The sequence below is a fragment of the Acomys minous genome (assembly GCF_964271855.1).
Source record: "Acomys minous genome assembly, chromosome: 3".
Taxonomy (NCBI): domain Eukaryota; kingdom Metazoa; phylum Chordata; class Mammalia; order Rodentia; family Muridae; genus Acomys; species Acomys minous.
The window spans coordinates 124,795,716-124,822,726 of record NC_140485.1 but is presented as its reverse complement, the minus strand read 5'-3'; the positions used below and the strand labels follow the sequence as shown (position 1 = coordinate 124,822,726).

The 27,011-nt window shown below is 43.5% G+C and overlaps 1 protein-coding gene across 14 annotated transcripts in view; it reads left to right on the top strand.

The window, feature by feature from the left end:
• The window catches only part of HIVEP2 (HIVEP zinc finger 2), a 189,206-nt gene extending 162,499 nt beyond the window's left edge, over positions 1–26,707 (top strand). For all 14 annotated transcript variants that reach the window (XM_084777029.1, XM_084777026.1, XM_084777038.1 and 11 more), the window contains 7 exons: positions 3,170–3,214; positions 3,949–9,493; positions 10,469–10,623; positions 14,639–14,814; positions 17,116–17,217; positions 17,949–18,844; positions 24,242–26,707. In XM_084777029.1, the coding sequence (XP_084633155.1) occupies positions 4,337–9,493; positions 10,469–10,623; positions 14,639–14,814; positions 17,116–17,217; positions 17,949–18,844; positions 24,242–25,066 (7,311 nt within the window). In that variant the 5' untranslated portion in view covers positions 3,170–3,214; positions 3,949–4,336 and the 3' untranslated portion in view covers positions 25,067–26,707. The remainder of the gene's footprint in view (positions 1–3,169; positions 3,215–3,948; positions 9,494–10,468; positions 10,624–14,638; positions 14,815–17,115; positions 17,218–17,948; positions 18,845–24,241) is intronic.
• The last annotated feature ends 304 nt before the right edge of the window (positions 26,708–27,011 follow it).

Genomic DNA, 27,011 nt, shown 5'->3' with positions numbered 1-27,011 from the left:
AATGTATAGCGAATGACAGCTAAGTTGTCACTGTAGGTTAAATTTTCCTCACTTAAAGTGCGTAGGATCAGTACAACAGTCTTAACTTTCTTTGAAATTCTGGAATATTTGAGTGTGTGTGTGTGTAAGTGTTCCAAGATAGATATCTGGGAATTTATGTACACTCATTTATAAAATTCACATATGCATTATACATATAGCCTGAAGATAGTTTTTTATAATATTTTTAGTGTGTCTGCCTTTGGGTGGAATTTACCATATGGCATCATGTTGGTGCTCAGAGGTTTCATATTTTGGAGTGTTTAAAATTTTAGATTTTTTTCCCAAGGGATATTCAAATAGCATTAGCATTGGAGCTGTAGTCATAGATCAATATAAATATAAAATATTAAACCTGGGAAATAAGTTGGATATCACTTCAAGCTGTAAATCCCAATTAAGGATAAGCATGCGTCTTGAATCACAGGCAAATTCCACTTCCATTTTAGAGGATGATACTTGCTTCTAGAAGTCCCAAACAGGCTGTTTGTACAGAAATCTTAAATATTGAATTATACACAGAATTCTGCCAGTTTAGGTGCAATGCTATGCACTTTTGTTGTTCTCAAATCTAGAATTGATAGGAGTAATTATCAATGATGTCCTTTAAGGCACAACTTTTTTTTAATTAGCAAAATTGCTATAAGGACACAAACTTCAATTCAGTGTTAACCTTTGCAACAAATCAAAATTAATGTATTTGTGGTTTAGTTTGAATACACATCATTTAAAGATCTCTTTATCACACCTCATAGCTACTAGTGGAAGGATCTTCCTGTTACGTCTTGGTACAAACATCTGGCTCCATTTCTACAAATGGACCACTATGAAAAGCTCCTGGAGGGAGGAGTGTGTGTGTGTGTGTGTGTGTGTGTGTGTGTGTGTGTGTGAGAGAGAGAGAGAGAGAGAGAGAGAGAGAGAGAGAGAGAGAGAGAGAGAGAGAGAGAGAGACGGAGACAGATAGAGAGACAGGGAGAGAGAGACAGAGATACCGAGAGACACACACAGAGACAGTCAGTTGAGAGAGGGGGGGGGGGAGAGATATCAGTTTGAAAAGACTTTGCTGCCCAATCGAGAACTTGAGTTTGGTCCTCAGAACTACATAGGAAAAAAGTCAGGCATGGTGATACATGCCCATACTCCCAGAGCTTTGAGGCAGAGACAGTCTGATCCTTAGGCTTTAAGGCCAGTGAGAGACCCTATCTCCAAAGAGCAGACCGATAAAACCAATAAAAACAAGTGGACAGCACCTGGTGACTGACACCAGAGGTCGTCCTGTGGCCTCTGCATGCATGAAGAGCAGTAAGTTTTTGTCCCTGAGCAAGTTTTTATATCAGTACCTCTACTGGGTTTTCATGGCTCTGTTTTCTCTGTGAGCCACATTTTAATAGTCCTTGTGTGTACTTCTTTGTGCGCGTGTACAGATACATCCTGAAGGATAGATTTTCAGTGAAGGGATTTTTAGCCACATGTCAGCTGTTTTGTTTCAATAAGCACTACCACATGGGCTATAGGGTTATCATGGAGACTGCACCACTTGCATCTGATTGGTGGAATTGACTTCAAAGCCTTAGGATCTGCTGGGTCCTACATTGATGATTCCTTGATGGGAATCCAGTATTTGCTTCAATTCTCAACAGTGATAAAGTTGTCCTTCCTTCTAAGCTGAGCTGGCCTTGCTCCTCTGAGGGACTCTCCCACTCTTCTGTAGCAAATATTATGAAATTAAATATTCAAGTCCTAGGTACTATTTTTGACATTACTATTTTCAATTTTTGGTATCTAAGGAATTAGCTACACACACATACATTAGTCTTAGGAAATATAGCAATTACTATTTAAAACTTTAATCACATTTAAGTTGTTATATAGCACAAGATTCATCCAATTACAGGCTCACCCTTTAATACTGTAAACATTATGCGATCTTTAAATCCAGCTCAAGATCATTTTTCAGGTTTGAATTGTATAGCCCATTGTGGTCAAGATTCTTTTTACTATATCACTGCACACTAAAACTTTTACTCCTAACCTCCCTTAGTACCCAGTGACCACCATCTCCTCCTACCTGCCCAGATCTGTAGTATACTCCATTCTCCCCTCGACCTCCATGAGCCTGAGACTGTTTTAGATTCACATAGGAGTGTTATTATAGGGCTCACATCTTTCCATCTGTGGCTCATTTCACTTCCTGTAATAGTACTCAGTTACATGGGAGTTGTTGCCAATGATGAAAGTCCATCTTCTGTGTGTATACGTTTGTGTGTGAATGTCTGCATGTGCATGTGGGTGCACATGTACATGTGTGCATATGGAGACTAGGAGGGCAACCACATGGTCATCATCAATCACTGGATCCGGAGCTTGCTCATTTAGCAGGACTGGCTGGCCAATCGTGTTCTTACTCCTCAACACTGTGTAGGAGCCAAATTCATTCCAGTGTCACAGCGCTTTTCCAGTTGAGCCATCACCACAGCACCCCACATTTTCATCCTTTTAAATGCAAAATTGTACCCCAGTGTGTGTAAATTCTAGAATTGTATATTTTTTCTAGATCTGTAAACAATATCGTTTGGTATTTTGATAAGCACTGCATCAAATCTATAGATTGTTTCAGGTAGTGTGGTTATATAACTATGTGGCTTCTTAACTCTCCATGACGCTGGCTTGTCTTGCCAATTTTTTGTGTGTATTCTCTTCAGTCTTTTTCATTAGTGTATCATAATTTCTGTGATAGAGATCTTTCAACCTTTTGGTTAAGTATCTTTGTTGTTGTTTTTGAAACTGTTGCAAGTGTGATTACTTTCTTGATTCATATTTCAGATAATTCACTACTGGCATATGCCTACCATAACTTTTTTTTATAACTTTGGACAAAATTTGTACCATCTCTCAGCATCCTGAGATTGTGCAGTTAAAGAAGCAATGGTTTACCTCTTCCTACTCCTGCCGTGGCTCAGCGTAAAGCCTAGCACTCTAGGATAGTGCTTGTAAAATAGCTCACTGTGGTTTTAGGGCATGTGGCATTGCAACTCTTACCCTTAGTGAACTGAACATTAGACTCTGTGTGTACAATAATGCTGTAGTTTGATGAAGTCGCTTTTTCTTAATGGCATCTGTTTGTACACAGGAAGCGTCGGGACAATCATGCCCATGAAAGCTCTCAGCTGTTCAGGTAATCTTTTCATTTTGAAATGACCCTTTAAACTGTCCCCAAAGTGGCTTTTCTTTCCAGGATATGAAGGCTTTAGGACGGTTCCGTCATGATGTGTCGATATTTCTCCACAGTCCTTTGATGATCTGTCTGTGATCTAGACCTGCTGATAGCTGTTTTCAAGCTGTAAACATACCTATGTGCTGTATTAACATACTAAATTCCCTGTTTTATAACTTATACATTATATAAAATTGATTGTTTATTATTTACTTTTTATGTTATATTAATACAGATATATAAGTACAATTTATTTTAAGCCTTAGCATTATGTAGTACACTTCTGCATGAAAGCCAGGAAACTTGGCTCTAAAGTTTCTAATTAAGGCTTTAAAAATCATATAGTATAAATAATATTTGATGATACACTGCTTTTTGATGTGTATGGTTGATGGAACCCAGGGCCTCGTAGATGCTAAACTTGCTGCTTTGTCACTGAGCTCAGGTACCACATACACTTCCTAAACAAGACTAAGGAGTATTTATCAACCGTGTCTGCACATTGGCCGTGAAAGAACTCAAGCCTTTCACATAATTTTGAGTTCAAAATTAATATCTTTTAATTGGGTAATTAGTGCCACAGCGATAAACAATTTATTGGAATGAAAGCCATTTTAATTTCTCCACTTTGGGTTGATGGTTTAGCACTGATCTTGCTTGTCAACCCTGAGGACAACCTGTTTCTTCCCCTCCAGGTCATTGCACTTCAGTGAAGCTGGCTGCTGAGCTTTGCTGCCCTTGATGGGCAGACGTTCTCCTGGACTCTCCATGATCCCAGCCTCATCCTAGTTGACAAGTACTCAAAGGCCATATGAAACCTTTGTAGCTTTGCACTTTGATTTTGAAGATGGACATTCCTAGGATGGAGAGAACTGTCTTATAGTTTGGTTCCAGGACATTGGCATCCAATGCCCACTGACTACATTGTGAGTGTGGAAGGTTCCAGAGAGTGGAGACAACCCACATGTTTTCAGACAACCAGGAACGCAGAAGCAACCCAGCTTTTTAAAAGCACAGCGTTGGAGACACTCCATGAGTCTGCTTGGCTTCCAGGCAAAGTAGCACTTAAGACCTTGTGTTAAAATGGACACTGGGGACACAGCTCTAGGACAAAAAGCTACCTCAAGGTCTGGAGAAACTGACAGCGTGTCAGGTAGATGGAGGCAGGAACAATCAGCTGTTATTAAGATGAGCACTTTCGGCAGTCAGGAAGGGCAGCGGCAACCACAAATAGATCCCGAGCAAATTGGAAATGCGGCGTCAGCACAGCTGTTTGGTTCTGGGAAGCTGGCTTCGCCTGGCGAGGGTGTACATCAAGTCACAGAGAAGCAATACCCACCGCACCGTCCGACTCCCTACCCATGCCAACACTCACTGTCTTTCCCTCAGCACTCATTGCCTCAGGGCATGATGCACAGCAACAAGCCTCATCAGAGCCTAGAAGGCCCTCCCTGGCTTTTCCCTGGCCCTTTGCCATCTGTTGCCTCCGAGGACTTATTTCCTTTTCCTATCCACGGACACAGTAGTGGTTATCCTAGAAAAAAGATCTCAACTCTCAACCCTGCTTACAGCCAATACTCCCAGAAAAGTATCGAACAGGCAGAAGATGCTCACAAAAAAGAGCACAAACCGAAGAAGCCGGGCAAATATATTTGCCCATACTGCAGCAGGGCATGTGCCAAACCAAGCGTTCTAAAAAAACACATCAGATCCCATACTGGTGAGCGGCCATATCCATGTATACCTTGTGGTTTCTCTTTCAAGACAAAGAGCAATTTGTACAAGCACAGAAAGTCTCATGCCCATGCAATTAAGGCAGGATTGGTACCTTTCACAGAGTCATCTGTATCTAAATTGGACCTTGAGGCTGGTTTTATTGACGTAGAAGCAGAGATACATTCAGATGGTGAGCAGAGCACGGACACGGATGAGGAGAGCTCTTTATTTGCTGAGGCCTCTGACAAGATGAGCCCTGGCCCTCCCATCCCTTTGGATATCGCTAACAGAGGTAGCTACCATGGGTCCCTGGAAGAATCCTTGGGAGGTCCGATGAAGGTGCCAATTTTGATTATCCCCAAAAGTGGGATCCCACTACCTAATGAGAGCTCTCAGTATCTGGGCTCTGACATGCTCCCAAATCCATCTTTAAATGTTAAGGCCGATGACTCTCACACGGTGAAACAGAAACTTGCACTGCGGCTGTCAGAGAAAAAAGGGCAAGACTCTGAGCCATCCCTCAACCTTCTGAGCCCGCACAGCAAAGGAAGCACTGATTCCGGCTACTTTTCTCGCTCAGAAAGTGCAGAGCAGCAAATAAGCCCACCCAACACAAATGCAAAGTCTTATGAAGAAATCATCTTTGGAAAATACTGTCGACTTAGTCCAAGGAATACACTTAGCGTCACTCCCACAGGTCAAGAGCGGGGCGCCATGGGACGAAGGGGCATCATGGAGCCATTACCTCATGTTAACACCAGGTTGGAGGTCAAGATGTTTGAAGACCCCATCTCCCAGCTGATTCCCAGCAAAGGAGAAATGGACCCCAGTCAAGTGAGCATGCTGAAGACCACGAAATTCAGCAGTGAGTGCAGGCAACCCCAGGCCATCCCATCATCCATTAGGAATGAAGGAAAACTTTACCCAGGAAACTTCCCAGGCAGCAATCCAATTCTCTTAGAAGCTCCTGTGGACTCTTCACCCCTTATTAGAAGCAACTCAATGCCAACTTCTTCAGCAACTAATTTAAGTATTCCTCCTTCTTTGAGGGGAAGTCACTCGTTTGATGAAAGGATGACAGGGTCAGATGATGTGTTCTATCCTGGCACTGTAGGCATCCCTCCCCAGCGCATGTTGAGACGACAAGCAGCATTTGAGCTCCCGTCGGTACAGGAGGGCCACATGGAGTCTGAGCACCCTGCCAGGATGTCCAAGAACTTCGCTAGCTCATCCCTGAAGGAAAAGAAATTGGTTCCTGGAGACAGGGTTGGGTATGACTATGATGTTTGCCGTAAACCATATAAGAAGTGGGAAGACTCCGAAACACCAAAACAAAGCTACAGAGACATCTCTTGCTTAGGTTCCTTCAAGCATGGAGGAGAATATTTCATGGACCCCTCGGTGCCATTGCAGGGAGTGCCAACCATGTTCGGGACTACCTGTGAGAACAGAAAACGCAGGAAAGAGAAGAGTGTTGGGGACGAGGAGGATGCGCCCATGATTTGCGGTGGCACAGGAAGTGCACCTGTGAGTATGGTGTCTTCAGAGTATGACCCCAAGCTGCAGGACGGAGGACGGAGTGGCTTTGCCGTGAGTGCACATGAGAACCTTCCTCATGGTCACTCAGAGCGTTTTGACCCAGCTCGACCCCAGCTGCCATCTGGAAGTCTGTCTCTTGGGTCAGAGGATTTGTCCTCAGCTGCTGATCCCGACAAGATGTCAGACCTGGGCAGGAAGCCTCCTGGAAATGTGATTTCGGTGATTCAGCACACAAACTCGCTGAGCCGGCCCAATTCCTTCGAAAGGTCTGAGTCAGCAGAAATGGTGGCCGGGACACAGGACAAGACCCCTTCCCCTTCTGAGACGTGTGACAGTGAGATTTTGGAAGGCCCTGTAAGCCCCGAGTGGGCTCCACCAGGGGATGGTGCAGAAAGCGGAAGCAAGCCAACCCCTTCGCAGCAGGTACCGCAGCACCCCTACCATGCCCAGCCTCGGCTTGTTCGCCAGCACAACATCCAGGTTCCTGAAATCAGGGTTACAGAGGAGCCTGATAAACCCGAGAAGGAGAAAGAAGCTCCCACCAAGGAGCCTGAGAAACCTGTGGAGGAATTCCAGTGGCCGCAGAGAAGTGAGACCCTTTCCCAACTCCCTGCTGAGAAATTGCCTCCCAAGAAGAAACGATTGCGCCTCGCAGATCTGGAGCATTCGTCGGGGGAGTCCAGTTTTGAGTCCACAGGCACTGGCCTCTCCCGAAGTCCCAGCCAAGAAAGCAACCTATCCCACAGTTCCAGCTTCTCCATGTCCTTCGAAAGAGAAGAAACGGTGAAGCTCACTGCACCTCCTAGGCAGGATGAGAGCAGCGGGAAGCATTCTGAGTTTTTGACTGTCCCAGCGGGCTCATATTCGTTGTCTGTTCCGGGTCATCACCACCAGAAAGAAATGCGGCGTTGCTCCTCCGAGCAGATGCCTTGTCCTCACCCGACGGAAGTCCCAGAAATACGGAGTAAGTCATTTGATTATGGGAATCTGTCCCATGCTCCAGTGCCTGGAGCATCTCCATCCGCATCATCACCATCCCGGGAGAGGAAGAAATGCTTTCTGGTGCGGCAGGCTTCCTTCAGTGGCTCCCCAGAAATTGCCCAAGGTGAAGCCGGCGTGGACCCCAGCGTCAAACAGGAGCAGATGGAACAGTTGCATGCTGGCCTCAGGGCCGCGTGGTCTTCTGTGCTTCCGCCTCTCCCAGGGGATGACCCAGGAAAGCAGGTGGTCGGTTCCTGTGGCCAGCTGAGCTCAGGGCCACCACTCCACCTTGCCCAGCAACAGATCATGCACATGGACAGTCAGGAATCTCTGAGAAACCCGTTGATGCAACCGACATCCTTCCTGACGAGCAAGCACTTACCTGAACAGCCACCTCTGTTTCCACATCAAGACACGGTCCCATTTTCTTCTATCCAGAATGCCTTGTTTCAGTTTCAGTACCCGACTGTCTGCATGGTTCACTTGCCAGCTCAGCAGCCTCCCTGGTGGCAGGCACATTTCCCTCATGCCTTTGCTCCACACGCGCAGAACAGCTACAGCAAGCCTTCCTTCCAAGCTGACATTCATTCTAGCCGTCCTTTAGAGCACATAGCAGAACACACTGGAAAGAAATCTGCTGACTATGCACATGCGAAAGAGCCGACTTACCCGTGTTATTCCGGAACATCAGGGCTACACTCCAAGAACCTCCCTCCAAAGTTTCCGTCGGATCCGAGCAGTAAATCCACAGAAGCTGCCAGTGAGCAGCTTCTTCGGGAAGATTTCGACTCCGAAAACGCTGGGCCTTTGCAGTCCCTACCAGGGACTGTGGTTCCTGTTCGGATCCAGACCCATGTACCATCCTACGGAAGTGTCATGTACACAAGCATTTCTCAGATACTTGGACAGAATAGCCCCGCAATCGTCATATGCAAGGTCGATGAGAATATGACCCAAAGAACACTGGTAACCAATGCAGCCATGCAAGGGATAGGATTTAACATAGCCCAAGTGCTCGGAGAGCACACTGGCTTGGAAAAATACCCTCTATGGAAAGTACCTCAGACCTTACCCCTGGGCTTAGAGTCCTCCATCCCCTTGTGTTTACCTTCCACCTCAGACAGCGCAGCCTCTCTTGGAGGAAGCAAGCGGATGCTGTCTCCAGCCAGCAGCTTGGAGCTCTTCATGGAAACAAAGCAACAGAAACGGGTGAAAGAGGAGAAGATGTATGGGCAGATAGTGGAAGAGCTCAGTGCAGTGGAGCTAACCAACTCAGACATGAAGAAGGGCCTCTCCCGCCCCCAGAAGCCCCAGCTAGTGAGGCAAGGGTGTGCTTCGGAACCGAAGGACGGTTCTCAGTCAAGGTCCTCTTCCTTTTCCTCCCTGTCGCCTTCCTCATCTCAAGACCATCCGTCTGCGAGCGGGCCTTTTCCTCCCAGTAGGGAGATACTTCCGGGTTCCAGAGCACCGCCGCGACGGAAGTTCAGTGGGCCTTCTGAAAGCAGAGAGTCGTCCGATGAGTTGGACATTGATGAGACTGCGTCAGACATGAGCCTGAGCCCTCAGAGCTCTTCACTGGCCACAGGAGGCAGTCAGCAGGAAGAGGACCGGAAGGCCCGCAAGCTGCCGGTGGGCATGCTAGTCCACATGACCACTGGCCCTGGGGGAAATGTGGCAAATTCCACTCTTCTTTTCACAGATGTGGCAGATTTCCAGCAGATCCTTCAGTTCCCCAGTCTGCGGACAACAACTACTGTGAGTTGGTGCTTCTTAAATTATACAAAACCCAATTTTGTGCAACAGGCCACCTTCAAATCCTCAGTTTATGCTTCATGGTGCATTAGTTCCTGTAACCCAAACCCATCAGGATTGAACACCAAGACCACGCTGGCCCTTCTGAGATCCAAACAAAAAATCACTGCAGAAATTTATACCCTGGCTGCTATGCAAAGGCCCGGAACTGGCAAGCTCACATCATCCAGTGCCTGGAAACAGTTTGCACAGGTAACAACAGACCTTGTGTTAGAAAGCACAGTGTGTCGTGGGTCTTATACTAAGCTGACTGTACAGTGAAGGAGATAGAAGTTCTATCTAAAAGTGAAAAAATTCTAGGGAATATTTAGTAACCTGGTCTTCCCCAGGGATGGACATACCATAGCCTGCACTTAGCTTTGAGGGCTCCCAGGAAAGCCTCAAAGATGGACGGGCCCACTTAAACCCTGACATGGGAAATTCTCCTACTGGGACCAATGTCCATTGGTCATTTTCCCTTGTGTCCTCTTGAGTGGTAGAACAGGACATGAGGAATTCAGGGGCTTATGAAATGGGGAAATAAAACATGTAATAGGTACTTGAAAAAAAGATTTGGAAGAAGTATGAAGGGTGTTAGATCTCAGATTGGCAAATGTCATCAATGGTATCAGGAGCATGTTTGACTAAAATTTATATTCTACGTATCACTTTCAAAAATGGCTTTCCCCGGTTATTGTTGTTGGTTGGTTTGTTCCTAAGCAGTTAGTCCTTCCATGTAAAAATTTAAAATACGAATAACTTTCAGAATAAACCAAATTAATAATGAAGAAAACAGATATTTAAAAAATGTATTTTTTTGTGTATGTCAGTGGTTATTTTCCCTTCAGTAATTCTTGAAATTACTTCCTTACTATGGGTTTCCTGGCTTGCTACTTCAAGTTGTAGAATATGTCTTTGAAGTCTCTGTGAGCATTGCACAGAGGAAGTGCGAACTAACCAGCGTCTGTACACTTAAACAGACGTTGAACTCACCGTATGGAAACTGTCAACTCCCCTCTGATTTTATCCCCAGTGTCATTTTTTTCTCCTGCAGTCAATCCAAAGCCTTTTTTTTTTTTTTTTTGTGGAATTTAGGCTAACTGTCAGAGATGGTAGGAATGTGGGATGTAACGGGCCAGGGTATCCTGGAGAAAGCATGTGAAATGATTCTCTCTTTTGATCCTGCAGATGAAACCCGATGCACCCTTCTTGTTTGGCAGCAAACTAGAGAGGAAATTAGTGGGAAGTGTCTCGAAGGAAAGGGGGAAAGGAGAGCTTCACGGAGATAAAGATCTTGGATCCAAACAAACCGAGCCAATCCGAATTAAGATCTTTGAAGGGGGGTAAGGAAAACATAAGCCCACATGTAAAACGTCCCATTGTAAGGCAGCGTGAATGGTGCTGAGTGTTGGCCTGTGGTTAAATAGTGTGTGCTCTTGCAGAAACTCAACAGGAAATTCCTTTTCCAGTCACAGTCCTGGCTTGAAAAAGATAGCAACCACATAGGTTTTCTTCTCGGACTTGCCCTCAGTGAGCGTGGTCCCCTATGCATGGAGTTTTCGCCTCTCTGGTTTTACATGGACTCTCCTACAGTGCATCTTCTTGACTTCATTTAAGTTCCTTCACTCTTTATTACTTTATGGGCATGTGGGTTACTACTCCATGGCCATATTTGTGTTCCATGTTGACCTACGTGGAAGCCTGCATACTTCTGTATATCTCTAAAAATAGTTTCTTTGAACTGCAGACTTTCATGGGACACTGACTTTTTTTCCCTCTTGATTAAAGTCAGGGCATCATACTGCATTAATTTCTCATAGCTTTTTGTCTTCATTGGTGTAAACCAACCTCTTTTCAAATTTTCTGAGCCATTGAAATCAAGTAATAAGGTTCAATAGTTTTGTTATATGTATAACTTAGTGTGTGTGTTTGTTTTACAATCAGTAGAAATATATTATTTGATATAATCCATGGAAGAAGTCTTGATCTCTGATTTTAGCTAAAAATTTTTTTAACTACATTAATTAAATTTTGGTGATTATATTATTAGTCTTATCTCACCAATCTATAAGTAAATTACACAGTTGCATGCACAAACGTTTAGTCCAATGTTATTTGAAGGATAAGATAATGTTAATTTTTACTATAAAAATCTTGACTGTTAGTGACATAAAGTTTCTCTTAGCTTTACCAGTGTAGAGTTTCCTTTGGATTTTTACCCCATTTATGCATTTAGTCTTTTTTTAAAAACTTTAAAAATTTATTTTTAATTTATTCACTTTGCAACCAGATCATAGCCCTCTCCCACCTCTCCTCCTGGTCCTACCCTCCCTCCCTTTTGCCCTTATCCCCCCCCCCATTCATTCCCCTCAGGAAAGGGGAGCCCCACAACCAACTCACCCCACCACATAAAGTCACATCATGACTGAGCTCCTCTTCTTCCACTGAGGCCGGGCAAGGCAGCCCTGTTAGGGGGAAGTGATCAAAAGCAGGCAACAGAGTCCATGTCCTAGACAGCACCTTATGAGGCAACTTATGAGGCAACCCACATGAAGATCAAGCTGCCCATTGGTGACAGATGTGTAGGGAACCTAAGTCTTGCCCAGGCATGCTCTTTTGGCTGGTGCTTCTGTCTCTCTCCAAAATGCCCCATGGGCCTAGGCTAGTTGACTCTGTTGGTGTTCTTGTCCCATCCAGATTCTTCTATCCTTCCCTTTCCCCCTCCCCCGACTCTTCCCCAGGACTCCCTGAGCTCAACCTAATGGCCCAGCTGTGAGTCTCACCATCTGATTTGAACAGCTGCTAGGTGGAGCCTCTCAGAGGACAGTTATGTTAGGCTCCTGTGTGTAAATATGGTACAATATCCTTAATGGTGTCAGAGGTTGGCTTTCTCCCAACGGGTGGGTCTCAAGTCGGGCCAGGTATTGGCTGGACAATCTCTCAGTCCGTCTTTATCTCTGCAAATCTTGTAGGCAGCATAAATTTGGGGTTGAATGTTTTATAGGTGGATGGGTGTTTCCCTTCCCACCACTTTAAGTCCTGCCTGGCTAGAAGGTGACCTCCCCAGTTTCCTTGTCCCGCGCTGCTAGGAGGCACAGCTAGAGTCATTCCCACATCCTCCCTGGATCCTACCCTGTTGCAGGTCTCCAGCTTGCCTCAGAGAAGGCATCTCGTCTTTTCACCACAGTTGTATGTATGCATGAACTTGGCCTCCATATTCTTTTGACGTCCTTCATATCATTAAGTAAATGGGAAGAATAAAGATTTTATCTTTCCTGAGAGATAGAGTGGTCTCTGCGACTCAGTCACCATACTTCTACTATGCAGCAGCCTTCTTCAGAGCAGTGCATATGTAGCACCGGCTTACAGAGGCCATCAGTATTGCTGTATGTTTTGGTGCACCCCTCTCAGCCAGTGAGGAACATTGGTGAAAACACCTCTGAGAACCTCTCTTGGCAGTGTTTTGATGATCCAGAAAAGTTGTACATACGTTTTATCTTATTTTCTCCTCCTATACATTTCATTTTGTTTTCTGTTTCTAACCGACTCATGTTTAAGTCTCTGAACTAATTCTCTATCCACTTCTGCTAACCAAGAATTTATTCCAAACAGTGTGTTTTCACTTGTTATGTTGTTGGTTGCAAACTGGTGATAGCAACAGTTACTGACTAGATTATTATCGTTATCTAGATGATTGAGTTAATATTTCTTTAAATGATCATTTTTCAAAATCCATTATGGATCAGGTAGATGTGTGGGTCTCCAGAAATGTTTAGAATAAATAGGCGATCTGCACACATTCTCCACATACACAGATTTATGGAGATTTTTTTGCTAAATTATTTCATTCTAAAAATAAATTCTTGTTTGAGGCTAACATGTGTTTCTTTTCAACTATGACAAGATATAGATAAGGCTAGAGTGTTCTTTCCTGAAGACTATTGGCTTTCTCTGAAATCCCAACACCACCTTAAGCAATTCACCCTTATTAGGAACAGAGGGTGAAATGAACGCAGATGGTTTTGCACGTTAAGAATTTTTCTCCGATGTATTACAAAATTCAAATGTGAGAAGAAAACAAGTTTGAAGGACAAGCCATAGTTGAAATGTTTTATGAAAGGGGAAAGGGCACACCAAATTGATGGCCCTGATTTTCCCCCTAGAGTAGGACTGACCAAAATGTCTGTGATAGAGTTGGTATTCCAATATGTGGATGGTGACTTTTCTTGAAAAGCCTTCTACAAATTGGACACTCAACTTTGAATTTGTTTCTGTATATGTTGGGTTATTAGCTAGAGCAAGATGGGGGATAGTTGCAAGTCTCTCAGAATGGAAAACTAATTGTAGGTCTAAATACCATTAAGGAAATCCACAACGGACAAGGAGCTTTGCATGTTCGCCTGCCTTTGGAAGCTATACAAAACATCCCCAGAAGTGCTATGGTGTAAGAGATCATACTATTCATTCAGTTGTGCAGTCGACTTCTATGGTGTTCTAATCTAAGTCTAGGTGACTTATCGTGTGGTGTTGCTTTCTAAGCAAAGTGAGATGGCTGAGCACCGGGTAGATTGCCTCTCTTCTATCTAAGATTGTCTTAATCCCCTCAAGTTTATGAAAGTAGCTGGCCTCAGATACCCTTTCAGACCTCTCTGTGCACTCCTTCCGGAAACAAATGCTAATTTTATTGGCAGTCTCTAGTTCTTATTATGCAACACTGCCTTCAAGAAGCCAGGCGAAACTTAGACTCCACGTTAGTACAGATTCATGAACCTGGGAAGAACAGATCAAATCTGTAGACAACAGTTGGTGAGCCGAGCTTAGCCTGCGTAAAGTCGAAACTTCTGAGGCACACATGTGCCAGGTCTGTAAAAATAGAGTGGAAACTTGCAAGGGAGACTTTTATTCTCAGTTATGCTTATTTTAGCAAATGTAGAGGAGTGTTTGCACACGTATATTGTAGATGATGTCATGGTAACAGGTTAGGCACAAAGCATGATTATTCTAATATGTTCATTTGGTTTTGGTGATGTCCCTTGATTGGAGGCAATACTGTGCCCAAAAATAGTAGGTCCAGGTCTGTATATTTTGGGGTCTATGTAAACTGATTGCAGTGTTTGTATATTGCATCTGTAAATATGTAGTTGCACATAGAAAGATATTTTGCTTACACTGATAGACCCATTATACAATTGTCTCAAGTATTTGCTTTATAAACTTCCCAGGGTTCATAGAAGTCGTCATTAATAATTGCAAAAGAACCTCATAAAAATTGAGGTCAGGCAATGATTACATTTTGGTTTGATGGATCACATGCTAAGAATGTTTAAAATCACCCTGGAATGCCTCTTCTTGAAATAGGTACAAATCAAATGAAGATTATGTGTATGTCAGAGGACGTGGACGTGGAAAGTACATTTGTGAAGAGTGTGGGATCCGCTGCAAGAAGCCAAGCATGCTCAAAAAACACATCCGCACTCATACTGATGTCCGCCCTTATGTATGCAAGTTATGTAATTTCGCCTTCAAAACGAAAGGTATGAACCTGATGTTTGCTGCTGCTGTTGTTTTGAGAGGAAAAGTTTCAGGATAACTTCCGGCTACTTAGGATTCTGCATGCTACTTTGTAACTCACTTTCACTAACCATAAAAAGTTGTTTGTGAAAACATGACCCCCCTGAGATAAATTTCCTTCTCCCTGTCCAGATCAAAGGATGTATATGAGACTATGAGACTCCTTTTATGACTAATTAAGAGCTACAGACTTAAGGGCCAGGCAGGTTGTCTCTGAAGGAAGTGGCTCAGAAGTGGCTGTAGAGCCATTACTTCATGTTGGAAATGTATGTGGGTAGATAGTATTTGTACCAATAATGAAATTCCACAGGGAGAACAATGCATGCGTCGCATTGGATAAGCAAGGAAAGCAACTGGGAAGAAAATATTGTCCATGGTCAGTTTCAAGGGTATAAATAATGTAAGGAGCCACAGACTCCCTGGTGGGCCCCCTCCATCCACAGCTGCATTAATTATACATGGAGATTTGATAGCTTCTACTCTGTGTATTTATCAGCATGGAGACAAGTCTTACTCTCAGACCTCAACAGTTAATCTCATCCAACGAGGACCTGCCTTGAAATAGCATTCTGTCATTGTCAAGGATCTATTTCAGCAGGCTGTTTGATATGGAAGTGTTTCATTCGAGGTCGCCTCACTTACATTTCTTTGATTCTGTAATAGGATGAAAATCTTAACACTGTGTGTCAGATCTAGCTAAGGTAGCCTGTAGACAGTCCCTTACCAATCACATTTCATTTCCTTGCCTTTCTGTTCAATTTCACGATCAAGTAACCTGTTCTGATATCAACAATTAAAAGCAGACATGGGTTATGATAACCTGTTAGGGAGATGTACACCTATCTCAGTTGTAGCTACAGTCTTAGTTAAACTGTGCCCTTTCAATGGAAATAAAAATGTTTCAAGTCACCACATATCTGTTTATTAGGAGAGAATTTATGTGTCTGTGATGCCTCCTTTGAAGCCAAAGAGAGAGGGGGGACATATTCATTTGTGTGTTTTTTTTTTCAAGAGAAAGAAGCATGCTGCTCTTTAAATACCCTTTTCCCTTAGTATGATCCAACACACTGAGATGCCCCTAGCAGGAAAGAACACTAAAGACAAGACTTTAGGACACACTGAAAGTTTACCACTCACTATAAAGGCTAAATTTTCACTGGGCATGCGGGTTTGCTGTTGGGAGAGAGGCATTAAATTGTATGATTGAACAGTAAATTTCTAGATAGGTGATTCAGTCTGGTTCTGAAGGACTGGGAGGACTCTCACCCAGAAAGAGTGTACTTTTGATCATTAATGGAATTCCTTGTCAGCCTTTGGAAGAATGCAGCCAGAGATCTAGGAATTTGGGGATGAGCAAAGCATTCTGGAAAGCCCCTCAGGGTTCATCTCTTGATGAAATACCTACTTTTCAGACTTGTTCTCTGAACACAAGTGTACTGTAAGGACCAGTCCCTCTCCCCCTTGCCTGTACTGAGCTCCCAGCACTCCTTGGCGCCCATGCTCTGGACAGCCACTTCAGGTGCTCAGGGCTTCTGCAAACCAAAGTCAAGATGGGATTAAAAAAATTTTTTTTCAACTGCTAGCTATAAATCTCATCTGAAGGTAGAAACCTACTGAGAAGAAGGAAGCCCACATGCATTCTCCTTGGATATGGATAATACATATGTATTCAAGAAACAGATGGCTTTCGTGAGTTCACGGAAGCTCAGTGAATTTTAATTCACTTATATCTTTAAGAATTAATGCAGTCAAAAAGTTTTTGAACTCTTAAAAATTATAGCTAAGATGTTGTGGTAAGAGCAATAAGTAGTAGAAATATTTGTATCGGGGGTATAAAATAATATATAGAATTATTGATAATATAAGCAACAAGTTAATAATGATGTGAGATAGTAATTTTTAAAAAGAGTGATTTATTTATTTATTTATTTATTTATTTATTTATTTATTTATTAGTAAACATCGCTCTGTTAGAAAAAATGCCTTCATCAGGCTGAGTTTCCACCTGGGCTTCTGCAGTGGAAAATCAGGTACATAATAGTGGTGTTGCTGCTACGTTATCAAGACAATAACAGACAGTAACAGGGTCATTTCATCGTGACCAAATGACTAGGCTCTAGACACCTGAATTGGTTCCTGAGGCTCTTTTGATAGGCTTTATGGTGTAAAAATGTTTATGCTCAAGTCAGTGCATCGCACACACTTGGCGTCAGTCATCACAGTCCGGTAGGTAATTCTTTTGTTTCCTTATTTGTGTTTTCTAGGAAACCTAACAAAACACATGAAATCTAAAGCACACATGAAGAAATGCCTGGAGCTGGGTGTCTCAATGACATCAGTAGATGACACAGAAACTGAGGAAGCCGGTATGTAGCCTACTGAATCGAGTGGGACACTTTATGGCCCAGTGATTGTATGTTACTTTATTAAGTACTCTTTGTAGGAAATAAAATGACTCACTGAATTGCTTGAAAACCAGTAAGGAGAAAGAAAAACATTTCTAGTGTCACCTGTTTTAGAGGTGGGGAGGCCTCACCAGCAGAATCATTTTCATCTAAAACTGTGAAGGGGTATGTGCATGTGATGGGCGATGGGGCTGTGATTTATGTGCTGTGAAGCGTTGGGAGGAAATTGAAAGCATTTTAATGCGTTAGTATCCCTACTGAGCGGAAATGGAGTAGAAAACATATCCATCATTAACCTCAGTTGAGAACCTGGAGGTCGGCAAACCTCCTGAGGTACCCCGCGTATATTTACCATGCACCTGAAACAGGAGAGCCAGGCTGTCGCTTCCCTTTTTTTCCCCCCCTCCAGCATCAGTCATTAGCAATACTAGCCACATCCATTTGTTTCAAGTTGTGTAATGAGACTTCTCTGAAGTGTGAAATACGAGATCCTATTCTGGAGTTCTCAGGGATGAAACCAAAATAGGCAGGGACAAGTAAGTGTCCAACGGTAGTTCGGAGACATGATTGTTTCAGAGAATCAAGGGGCTAAGGAAAGCTATTGGGGGGGGGGAGAATGTTGGGGCAGATACAACCCCCTTAGCCTTGGAACTGGCATCTTCATGACTGTTATTACTGTTGGGCTCTTTCAGAAAATATGGAAGATTTGCACAAAACATCCGAGAAGCATAGCATGTCCAGCATCTCAACTGATCACCAGTTCTCGGATGCTGAGGAATCTGATGGGGAAGATGGAGATGATAATGATGATGATGACGAAGATGATGATGATTTTGATGAGCAGGGAGATTTGACACCTAAAACCAGATCGCGAAGCACCAGTCCTCAGCCTCCTAGGTTCTCCTCCTTGCCTGTCAATGTTGGCGCTGTACCCCACCGAGTCCCTTCAGACACCTCCCTGGGACACTCTTCACTGATCAGCTACTTGGTCACTCTGCCTAGTATTCAGGTTACTCAGCTCATGACACCCAGTGACGCCTGTGAAGACACCCAGATGACAGAATATCAGAGGCTGTTCCAGAGCAAAAGTACGGACTCCGAACCGGACAAAGACAGGTTAGATATCCCGAGTAGCATGGATGAAGAGGCCATGTTGTCTTCAGAGCCGAGCTCCTCCCCAAGAGACTTTTCCCCATCAAGCCACCATTCCTCACCGGGCTATGATTCTTCACCCTGTCGAGATAATTCGCCAAAGAGGTATCTGATACCCAAAGGAGATTTGTCACCTAGAAGACATTTATCACCTAGAAGAGACCTGTCACCCATGAGGCATCTGTCACCGAGAAAGGAAGCTGCCCTGAGGAGAGAGATGTCCCAAGGGGATGCTTCACCACGGAGGCATTTGTCCCCAAGGAGACCACTGTCTCCTGGAAAAGACATCACAGCAAGGAGAGACCTCTCTCCCAGAAGAGAGAGACGATATATGACCACCATCAGAGCACCATCTCCCAGAAGGGCTTTATATCATAACCCACCATTATCCATGGGACAGTATCTGCAAACAGAGCCAATTGTATTGGGGCCTCCTGTAAGTATAACCTGAGCTCGCTTTCCACCAAAGCTTCAGGACATTGGTACCTCCCATAGCATAGTAATAGGCATTTATTATAATGTAGGTGTTTCTCAAGAGGAGGGGTGAGCCTGTTAGCACAAATAGCAGGGAGGCACTTTTATTACACACGGTGTTAGTGACATGGCTGTGGCATTATTCCAAGTATTGCATCAGAGCAGGAGTGAACTTCCAGGTGGGAACAGGTGAAGCCTTCTGAATGTTTTCCGAGCTTAACTAATTCTGGGCATGAGCCAGCACTCTCAGAGGAAGCCCTGGAAATGCTAGGCCTGCATGGACAAACAGGAAGACAGTCAGCTGCTAGTGATAGGCTCTCTTCAGCTCCTGAGGACTCTGATGCTGTCCTTATCCTTGACTTCCAAAATGATTTGTATTATACTCATTACATTGTCCAACACGAGTGCACATGAGGAAAGTCGGGGCCTGGGAATAGGCAGTGTGGTACTGTACTACCTCCTAAGTTAAAGGCATAAATGTCACTGTTGTTGCTGTTGTTTAACACACGGTGCAGATGCTGAGAGAGAATGCAGGCTGGAGAATGAGTGGTCAGGGACCTCGGGAAATACCCCGAAGCTTCTATTTTCACCTTTACTATAAACCATGGTGGCAATGGTAGTGGCTATGGACCACGCTGAAACCACAGATTTACTAAAACGTCACCAAAGGCCTTCTTTTATTTTATTTTATTTTTTCTCCTTTATTAATTTATTCTTGTTACATCTCAATGGTTATCCCATCCCTTGTATCCTCCCATTCTTCCCTCCCTCCCATTTTCCCCTTATTCCCCTCCCCTATGACTGTTCCTGAGGGGGATTACCTCCCCCTGTATATGTTCATAGGGTATCAAGTCTCTTCTTGGTAACCTGCTGTCCTTCCTCTGAGTGTCACCAGGTCTCCCCCTCCAGGGGACATGGTCAAAGGTGAGGCACCAGAGTATGAGAGAAAGTAATATCCCACTCTCCACTCTACTGTGGAGAGTGTTCTGTCCATTGGCTAGATCTGGGTAGGGGTTTAAGGTTTACCACCTGTATTGTCCTTGGCTGGTGCCTTAGTTTGAGCGGGACCCCTGGGCCCAAATCTGCCTACCATAATGTTCTACTTGTAGGCTTCTGGGACCCTGTTGCGGAGTGGGGTGAAGGCCTTCTTTTCACCGCATTCCACAACACAGCCCAGCATATCATGGTGTCTCCTTCCATCAGGGTAGGATTGTCAAAACACAGGCAGAGAGCACAGAGGTAAGCTGCCTCCTGAGTTTGTTTGCTTTAAAAGTGGCTTTTCATTTCCGGATCTTCACACCTGCCTGTCCTCTCTCTCCTCTGGATTCTGTCTCACGTAGCATGAAGGACCTGCCAATTCCTAGCTCTGTCTGTAGCTGCCCTGGTGCCCAGTTCCCTCTCTCTCACAACTTACTGCTCTCTTGTTTCAGATGCTTATGCTATCATTCTCAAACTCCAGAAAAACCTCCAGCTTTGCTCCCTGTGCCCTCATGACCCTTTTTCGTAACCCATCTACAAAGTTGATCTTGATGTTGTAGTCCTGCAGAGACATGCGCAGCAGTCTGGACATGACTGACTTCAGGTTAATGCACTAGCGAGCTAAGGAAGAGCACCACATTTATGCCAATTTATCTTTTGCAGCACAAGTGAATGGGATATTGTGAACAGGAAGCTAGAATTCCCTGTAGCATGGTGTCCAGCACTTCCTCTGATGGAGACATGGCGATGCTGGCAGAGTGCATTAAACCAGTCTTGACCCATCACCCCTGAAGCTTTTGATGCAACATTTGGCCAAGTAGATAGTGACTGGTCTATATGAAGTGGTGGAACTCATTTAGGCAGCAACATTATGAAAACAGAGGCATTGATTTAACATGCTGTTAAGCTGTGGCAAATTAATTAATTAATTGACTGATTAATTAAAGGAATTAAACAGAATAAAATAATTCAACCAATTTTTGACTCTGACTACAAGTAGCTAGAAGAAAATTAGTTTCATTAGTTACTGAATTTTTTCCAACTTTTGTGTGGTGTTTTGTTTATTTTGTTTTGTTGATGTTTCCTTTTTAAAATATCTGGACATCTCACAGAGCTGGTAGACTTCACCACTGACAAATCCCTTGGCTTACTACCCGGGCCAGTTATCTTATAAAAAAAATGTCACCCACTGCTTCTTAGGACAGGAGGGAGCAGAGCTGCCCCCTCAAGCTGGAGCACTCTCTTGAGTAGTCATTTTATGTTGGCTCCTCCCCTTTGCACGGCCAGGGAGAATTGCAGCTTTCCATGACATGTGAGCCAGACTAACTTGGTCAGAGCCAAATAGAACTTAACTGACTGTGCCCTAACCAGTGTTTCCTGACTGCTCTGTCGGAGAAAGCCTTCTGTCTAAAAATGTATGGAAATATCAACATGGAATATGAGCACCCATTGTCCCTTTTCACACAAGTTCTGTTACCTGTACCTTGTCATTTTGCAAACACTGATGGAGGTTTCACAGGGCAATGACTGTGGTGTGAAGGGACCCTGGAACCCAGTATAAACACAAGATATACTTGGTTTAGTCTGAACTTAGGGCCAGAGAGAAGATTAGTAGGGGGCAACACAGACCACCGGGATTCCTTCCCTAACACCTTGTGTTTCATTTTAAGATAGAAAATAGAATTTAACAGTGTGTGCATTTTATTCATCCAGTTGCCATATTTCAGGATCTGAGTATGGCTCAGAAATACTACAGTTTGGCTTTTTTTTTAAATGGGTATCGGTTTCAGTATGTAGTGTAGATGAAGATTTGTCTTAAGTAAAGCAGTCAGTGATGAATCTCTCCCTTGTCTGTGTGATTTTGGATACGTTGTCTTGCCTCAGGACCCCCTCTTGTAAGTCAGTCTTTGTCAGTCAGAGACAGACCTTACATGAGTGTGTCTGTCCCTAAAAGGCCATGTCACACAGCTATAATCAGTACAGTGAGCTGGTGCCTCAATCACAACCCCTTTCCCTGTCTGCTGTTCCTCTGTTCCCAGCTGCCCCCATGAAGTCTGGCTCTCCTACCTTCTCCTTCAGCCCGCTGAACCCCTACCAGACTGTGGACAAGATGATCAGGGTAGCAGTTCTAGTGCCTGGCACAAATGCATGTACAGAAATATGTACCGTATGTACATGCAAACGGAAGTGTCCCCATAAGCCTTACATAACTCACAGTGGAACTCGGTATTCTTTTTTTTTTTTTTTTTTTTGTATGATTGTAGTGTGGACACTTAAGTCACTAGGCAGTAGGAAGGAGTGGAATAACCTAAAGCAATTCAAAAATTTATAGGAGTTTATTTGCAGGATGAAAGACTTTGGTAGATAGAAGGAAAGCATGGAGAAATATCTGGCTCCTAGGTACCTATGGACATAGCCAATTGTAGAAATTTTGCTTCTGCCTTTACTTCCGTGGTCATCACTTCATTTCTGATCAGTGACAGTCATGAAACATCTAGTGAGAGCACACGTTTTGTTGGCTTTAAGACTAGTTCCAGAGGCCAATTCACCGCCCCACTATCAGCCTGGAGAGTCAGGGATTCAAGTAGCTTTGTGTGATGCTGTTATCTCCTCTCATGCCTTCTGCTGACCCCTTCCCCAGGAACCTTAGAAGATCTGTACCCTGATGAAGTATATGCAGCAGATGGCACAAAGAACAGACAAAAGTCAAATGGAGGAGTATCCAAGTCACAGTTTATTTTAAGCCTTAAGTCTGTGATAACTATGGTTTACAAAAAGTTCATTTGCTTCAGAGATGGCTACCACAAGCATTAGGGTTCCTCTGCGCTACCAGCTGCTAGAGGAAGACTTGATCTGCTCAGAAGCCAAGTGAAGGGAGGGTGTCCGTGTGTCCACAGCAGTTCTAGGATTGGTCTTGAGTCCTGCAATGTTCATGCGTCCTCCTTTGAGAGGTCTGGGTGGTTCCAGGGCTGGTGATTGAACTGTTTCATCTGTGTTACCAAATACATCACTTGTCTGCTGCAGCTCGGATAAGATGTAGTTCAGAGCACGGTAGACAGTAGCATACATATACATAATGCATAGTTCCTCAGCCAGGCTCAAATCTAAATAAAGCTGGGTGACTCCTTCATAGTAGGATTTGGCCCTTGAGTCTGAGAGCTGAGGCATCCTTGAGAGGAATGACAAATTTTGAGATTGCTTTCCTAGATTACAACCATACTCGACAAGTTTTAATCTACATTGACTTCTCACATAAACAGTGGAGTCCGTTATTAATGAGTCATAGCAATTACAAATCAGTCAAATGCACCAGATCCTGAGAATCTGGCAATCTGAGTTAGGTTCTGCTACACACACACACACACACACACACACACACACACACACACACACACAGAAAGAAAGAAAGAAAGAAAGAAAGAAAGAAAGAAAGAAAAGAAGTATCACAAATAAAATTTCCATTTCAGACCTAAAACGATGAAATCTGGAATTCTGGCTCTAAATGTTAAATACTTTTACTTCATTAATTTCCAAGGAGACATTCATGTTTTAAGTATCATTAACAGGGAAATTGAGGCATAATTACCTTTCAATCTCAGTGATGAAGGTAAATACCTGTAATTAAGTATTAAACACATGTGATCATTAATGACGCCTTGCTTCCTTTCAAACACTGCCATTTCTATAAGAGTTAGCTTTTAACTGGAACTTAAAGAAGCCTGCATTCTTGGTTGGACCTCTTCTTAGTAGGAATGTATCCTTGTAAACCAGTGCCTTGCACAAAGGGATCTTTCCTGAGTAGGGATGTATTCCTGTAGTCCAATGACTTGCGCAGTAAAGGAACAGGTTTGTGTTTTCTTACAACCACCTAACCATCCTTTGTGTGGAAAAGTGGTTCGTAAAAGCCTGTTAACCAACTTGTCATTTCTACCAAGTCTCAGGAATATCTTTCAGTGCAGCCTAATACATCAATACTTGGTAATCCTATTTCCTTTTCATTTAAATCCCATCAATACTTACAAGTAGTTTTTTTTCCCTTTGTTGTATCGTGTGACTTTGCTTTGTTAGTTGTTCTCCTGGTGAATCTAGTTCTTTTCATTAGCTCTTATGAAGAAAATAGCCAACACGTGAGTTTGTGTCTAGTGGGAAATACACTGTGTGTTTTAGCACTTTGCAGTTTAAAAACAGGAGCCACTGCCATAGGCCAGCACTTTTATTAAAGAACTGGAAAAAGCTGAGAAAATGATTCCGTTTTGAGAAATTCTCCAGTTCAAGGTGTGGAGCATCCTGAGGGAGGAAGGGGGAAAGAAAGTGAGAGAGGAACTTTAGTGCAGAGTGAAAAATGAGCAGATCTGAACTCTGTGCTCTGTTTTCCCTGTAGAATCTAAGAAGAGGATTACCTCAGGTTCCTTACTTCAGTCTCTATGGAGACCAAGAAGGTGCTTATGACCATCACGGCTCCAGCCTTTTCCCTGAGGGTCCTACTGACTATGTCTTCAGTCATCTTCCACTCCACTCTCAGCAGCAAGTACGAGCTCCTATCCCCATGGTGCCAGTTGGTGGGATCCAAATGGTTCACTCCATGCCGCCGGCCCTTTCCGGTTTACATCCTCCGCCCACATTGCCTCTGCCCATGGAGGGCTCTGAGGAGAAGAAAGGAGCACCTGGGGAGATCCTTACTAAAGATCCCTACACCCTTTCCAGGCGGCATGAGAAACAAGCCCCTCATGTTTTGCAGTCATCTGGTCTACCTAGTTCTCCCTCCTCCCCACGACTATTGATGAAACAGAGTACTTCAGAAGACAGCCTAAATTCCACTGAGAGGGAACAGGAGGAAAACATACAGACTTGTACAAAAGCCATCGCCTCACTCCGGATTGCCACAGAAGAGGCAGCTCTGCTTGGGCCTGATCAGCCCACGTGGGTGCAGGACCCCAACCAGAAACCCTTAGAAAGTGCACATGGCAGCATTAGACACTTTAGCGGGCCTGAGCCAGGTCAACCCTGCACCTCAGCCGCCCACCCTGACTTACAAGATGAGGAAAAGGACAGTTTTGGTACATCACAGACTGCAATAGCTCACTCCACGTTTTACAGCAAGAGCAATGTGGATGAGAAGAAGGCGGACTTTCATAGCAGCAAGGAATTATCGTTAAGCACAGAGGAAGGCAACGAACCTTCGTCAGAGAAGAATCAACTACACTGATCTGAAATGCATGGACACATTCATTTCCACATTTCTCCCCTTTTGTTTCTGTTTTTCTAGGAATAGAAGTAATCAAGTTGGTAGCATGCCTGTCCTAAGTTACAGTACTTGGCTATTATAAATACTTTTGTTATTTTGAAAACAATTAGGTAAATTAACAAGTCATCTTGAGCCTGACCAAAACAAAATTTGAAATTAACCTATTGGGTCTGGTACTTTTAAAATTGTACAGATGTTTGTGCCTTTTCTTTACTTTGCTTATATTCTTATAAGCATTTTTTAGCAGTAATTTGTACATATTTTAGAATTTGTGTATCTGCTTTGTAATAAATGTAATTTCTTTCCTCTTTTGGACACTTGGATCTAAATGGTGTAAAGCAAAACAGCATCAATATATATGTGAGGTTGCACTAAAACATATTTTTATATGATAAAAACTGAACAGCTTTTATGTACAGCTCTGATTCTGTAATACTAATATTTATTTTGTTTCATAAATTGTACATTTTTCTTAATGTTGTGGATTGCTTTTCTATGTGAAGCATGGATTTACCGTTGTGTAACTAGAACAGAAATGTCCATTGTAAGCAAGATATTTAAATTAGAATATCTTATTCTGCACTTATGCATTAGTTACAAAAAAAAAGATACAGGACGCATCAGTCAGTTCTTAACTTGTAAATTCTTTTTGTCTCTTGTTTGCTGGATTGACAATAACTTACGTGCTGATTGTGATTTTAAATGGATAGTACCGTAAAGCATTAAAGTAAACAAATGTGCTATTGTGAGTTTTTTCAAAGCTTTATAAATCAGTTATAAATAATATTAAAAAGTATTTGGTCTTATGTGAACATGTTGATCTATATACTCATCTAAAAATATGGGAAAAAAACATTCCGCCCCATGTAAATATGTACAAGTGCATCACTGGTACAGTTTTGTGTAACTCAGTTGGACACTAGGTTGACACAGACCTATGCTAGGGTGTCTTTAAAAATTAAAGTGACAAAGCACATGGGCCTGTGTAGAACTTGGTTATCGGCCGGCCCGGTGGCTTGGTAGGCAGTGCTGTGCGCTGCCTGTGGAGAAGACCTGGGCTTTAAAAAAAAAAAATCTTGGTTCTTGCTGCGCAGGATGGTGACTGGAGCTAAGGCTGCACGGAGGGTTCGCACTTGGACTTGAGGGTTGGGTGTGGAAGTGGGGAAGGGGGGATAGAGACCTGCTCCCCAGCTCTTCCCATCAGCCTGTCTGTATGGTTACAGGGTTAACATCAGCATTCGGGGATGTCACCTTACCCTTTTGTACAGGGAAAAGTGTCACTCCTGGCTGTCTCAGGGGGAATGAAGAAGAGAAGCCTTCAAGAGAAAGCAGCTCTTGGGAGGAGGAAGTTTTTGTATATAGCCTTCAGAATGGCTTTTGATCAGTGTTGAAGGTGGGAAGAGCCTTTGCAGGTCCAGAAGAGCAGAGTAGAGGGAAGGGTACAGCAACATGTGCACACGCACGCACATGTATGTGCATGCGCACACACAATCTGGATTATCTTTGTGCTATATAGTGGATTATAATTCTGTGAAACCAAGTTTGTATATTGAATTACATTAAGGAGTGTTCTTTAAAAAGAGAAATAAATATACAATTACATGCTTGAGGTGTCTAGTTCTTGTGTGTGTGCGTGCGAGTGAGTGAGTGTGTGTGTGTGTGGCATTTCATTTCTGATTTTGTTTCTTAGAGGATTTTGATGCTATTAACCACACTCTGTGATTTTAATGGCTAGGTTCTATCCATCCTGAAGTGTGCCAACTGCAGATAGTCTTTAACAAGTGATGGATATTCATTGGCTTCCAGGAGCCATCTGATTAGGCCAGATTGCAGGTAGTTTCTAGAGTGCGGGTCTGAGAAATGGAAAATCTTGAGCCTGAGGAGCATGGACCATATTTGAGTAGAA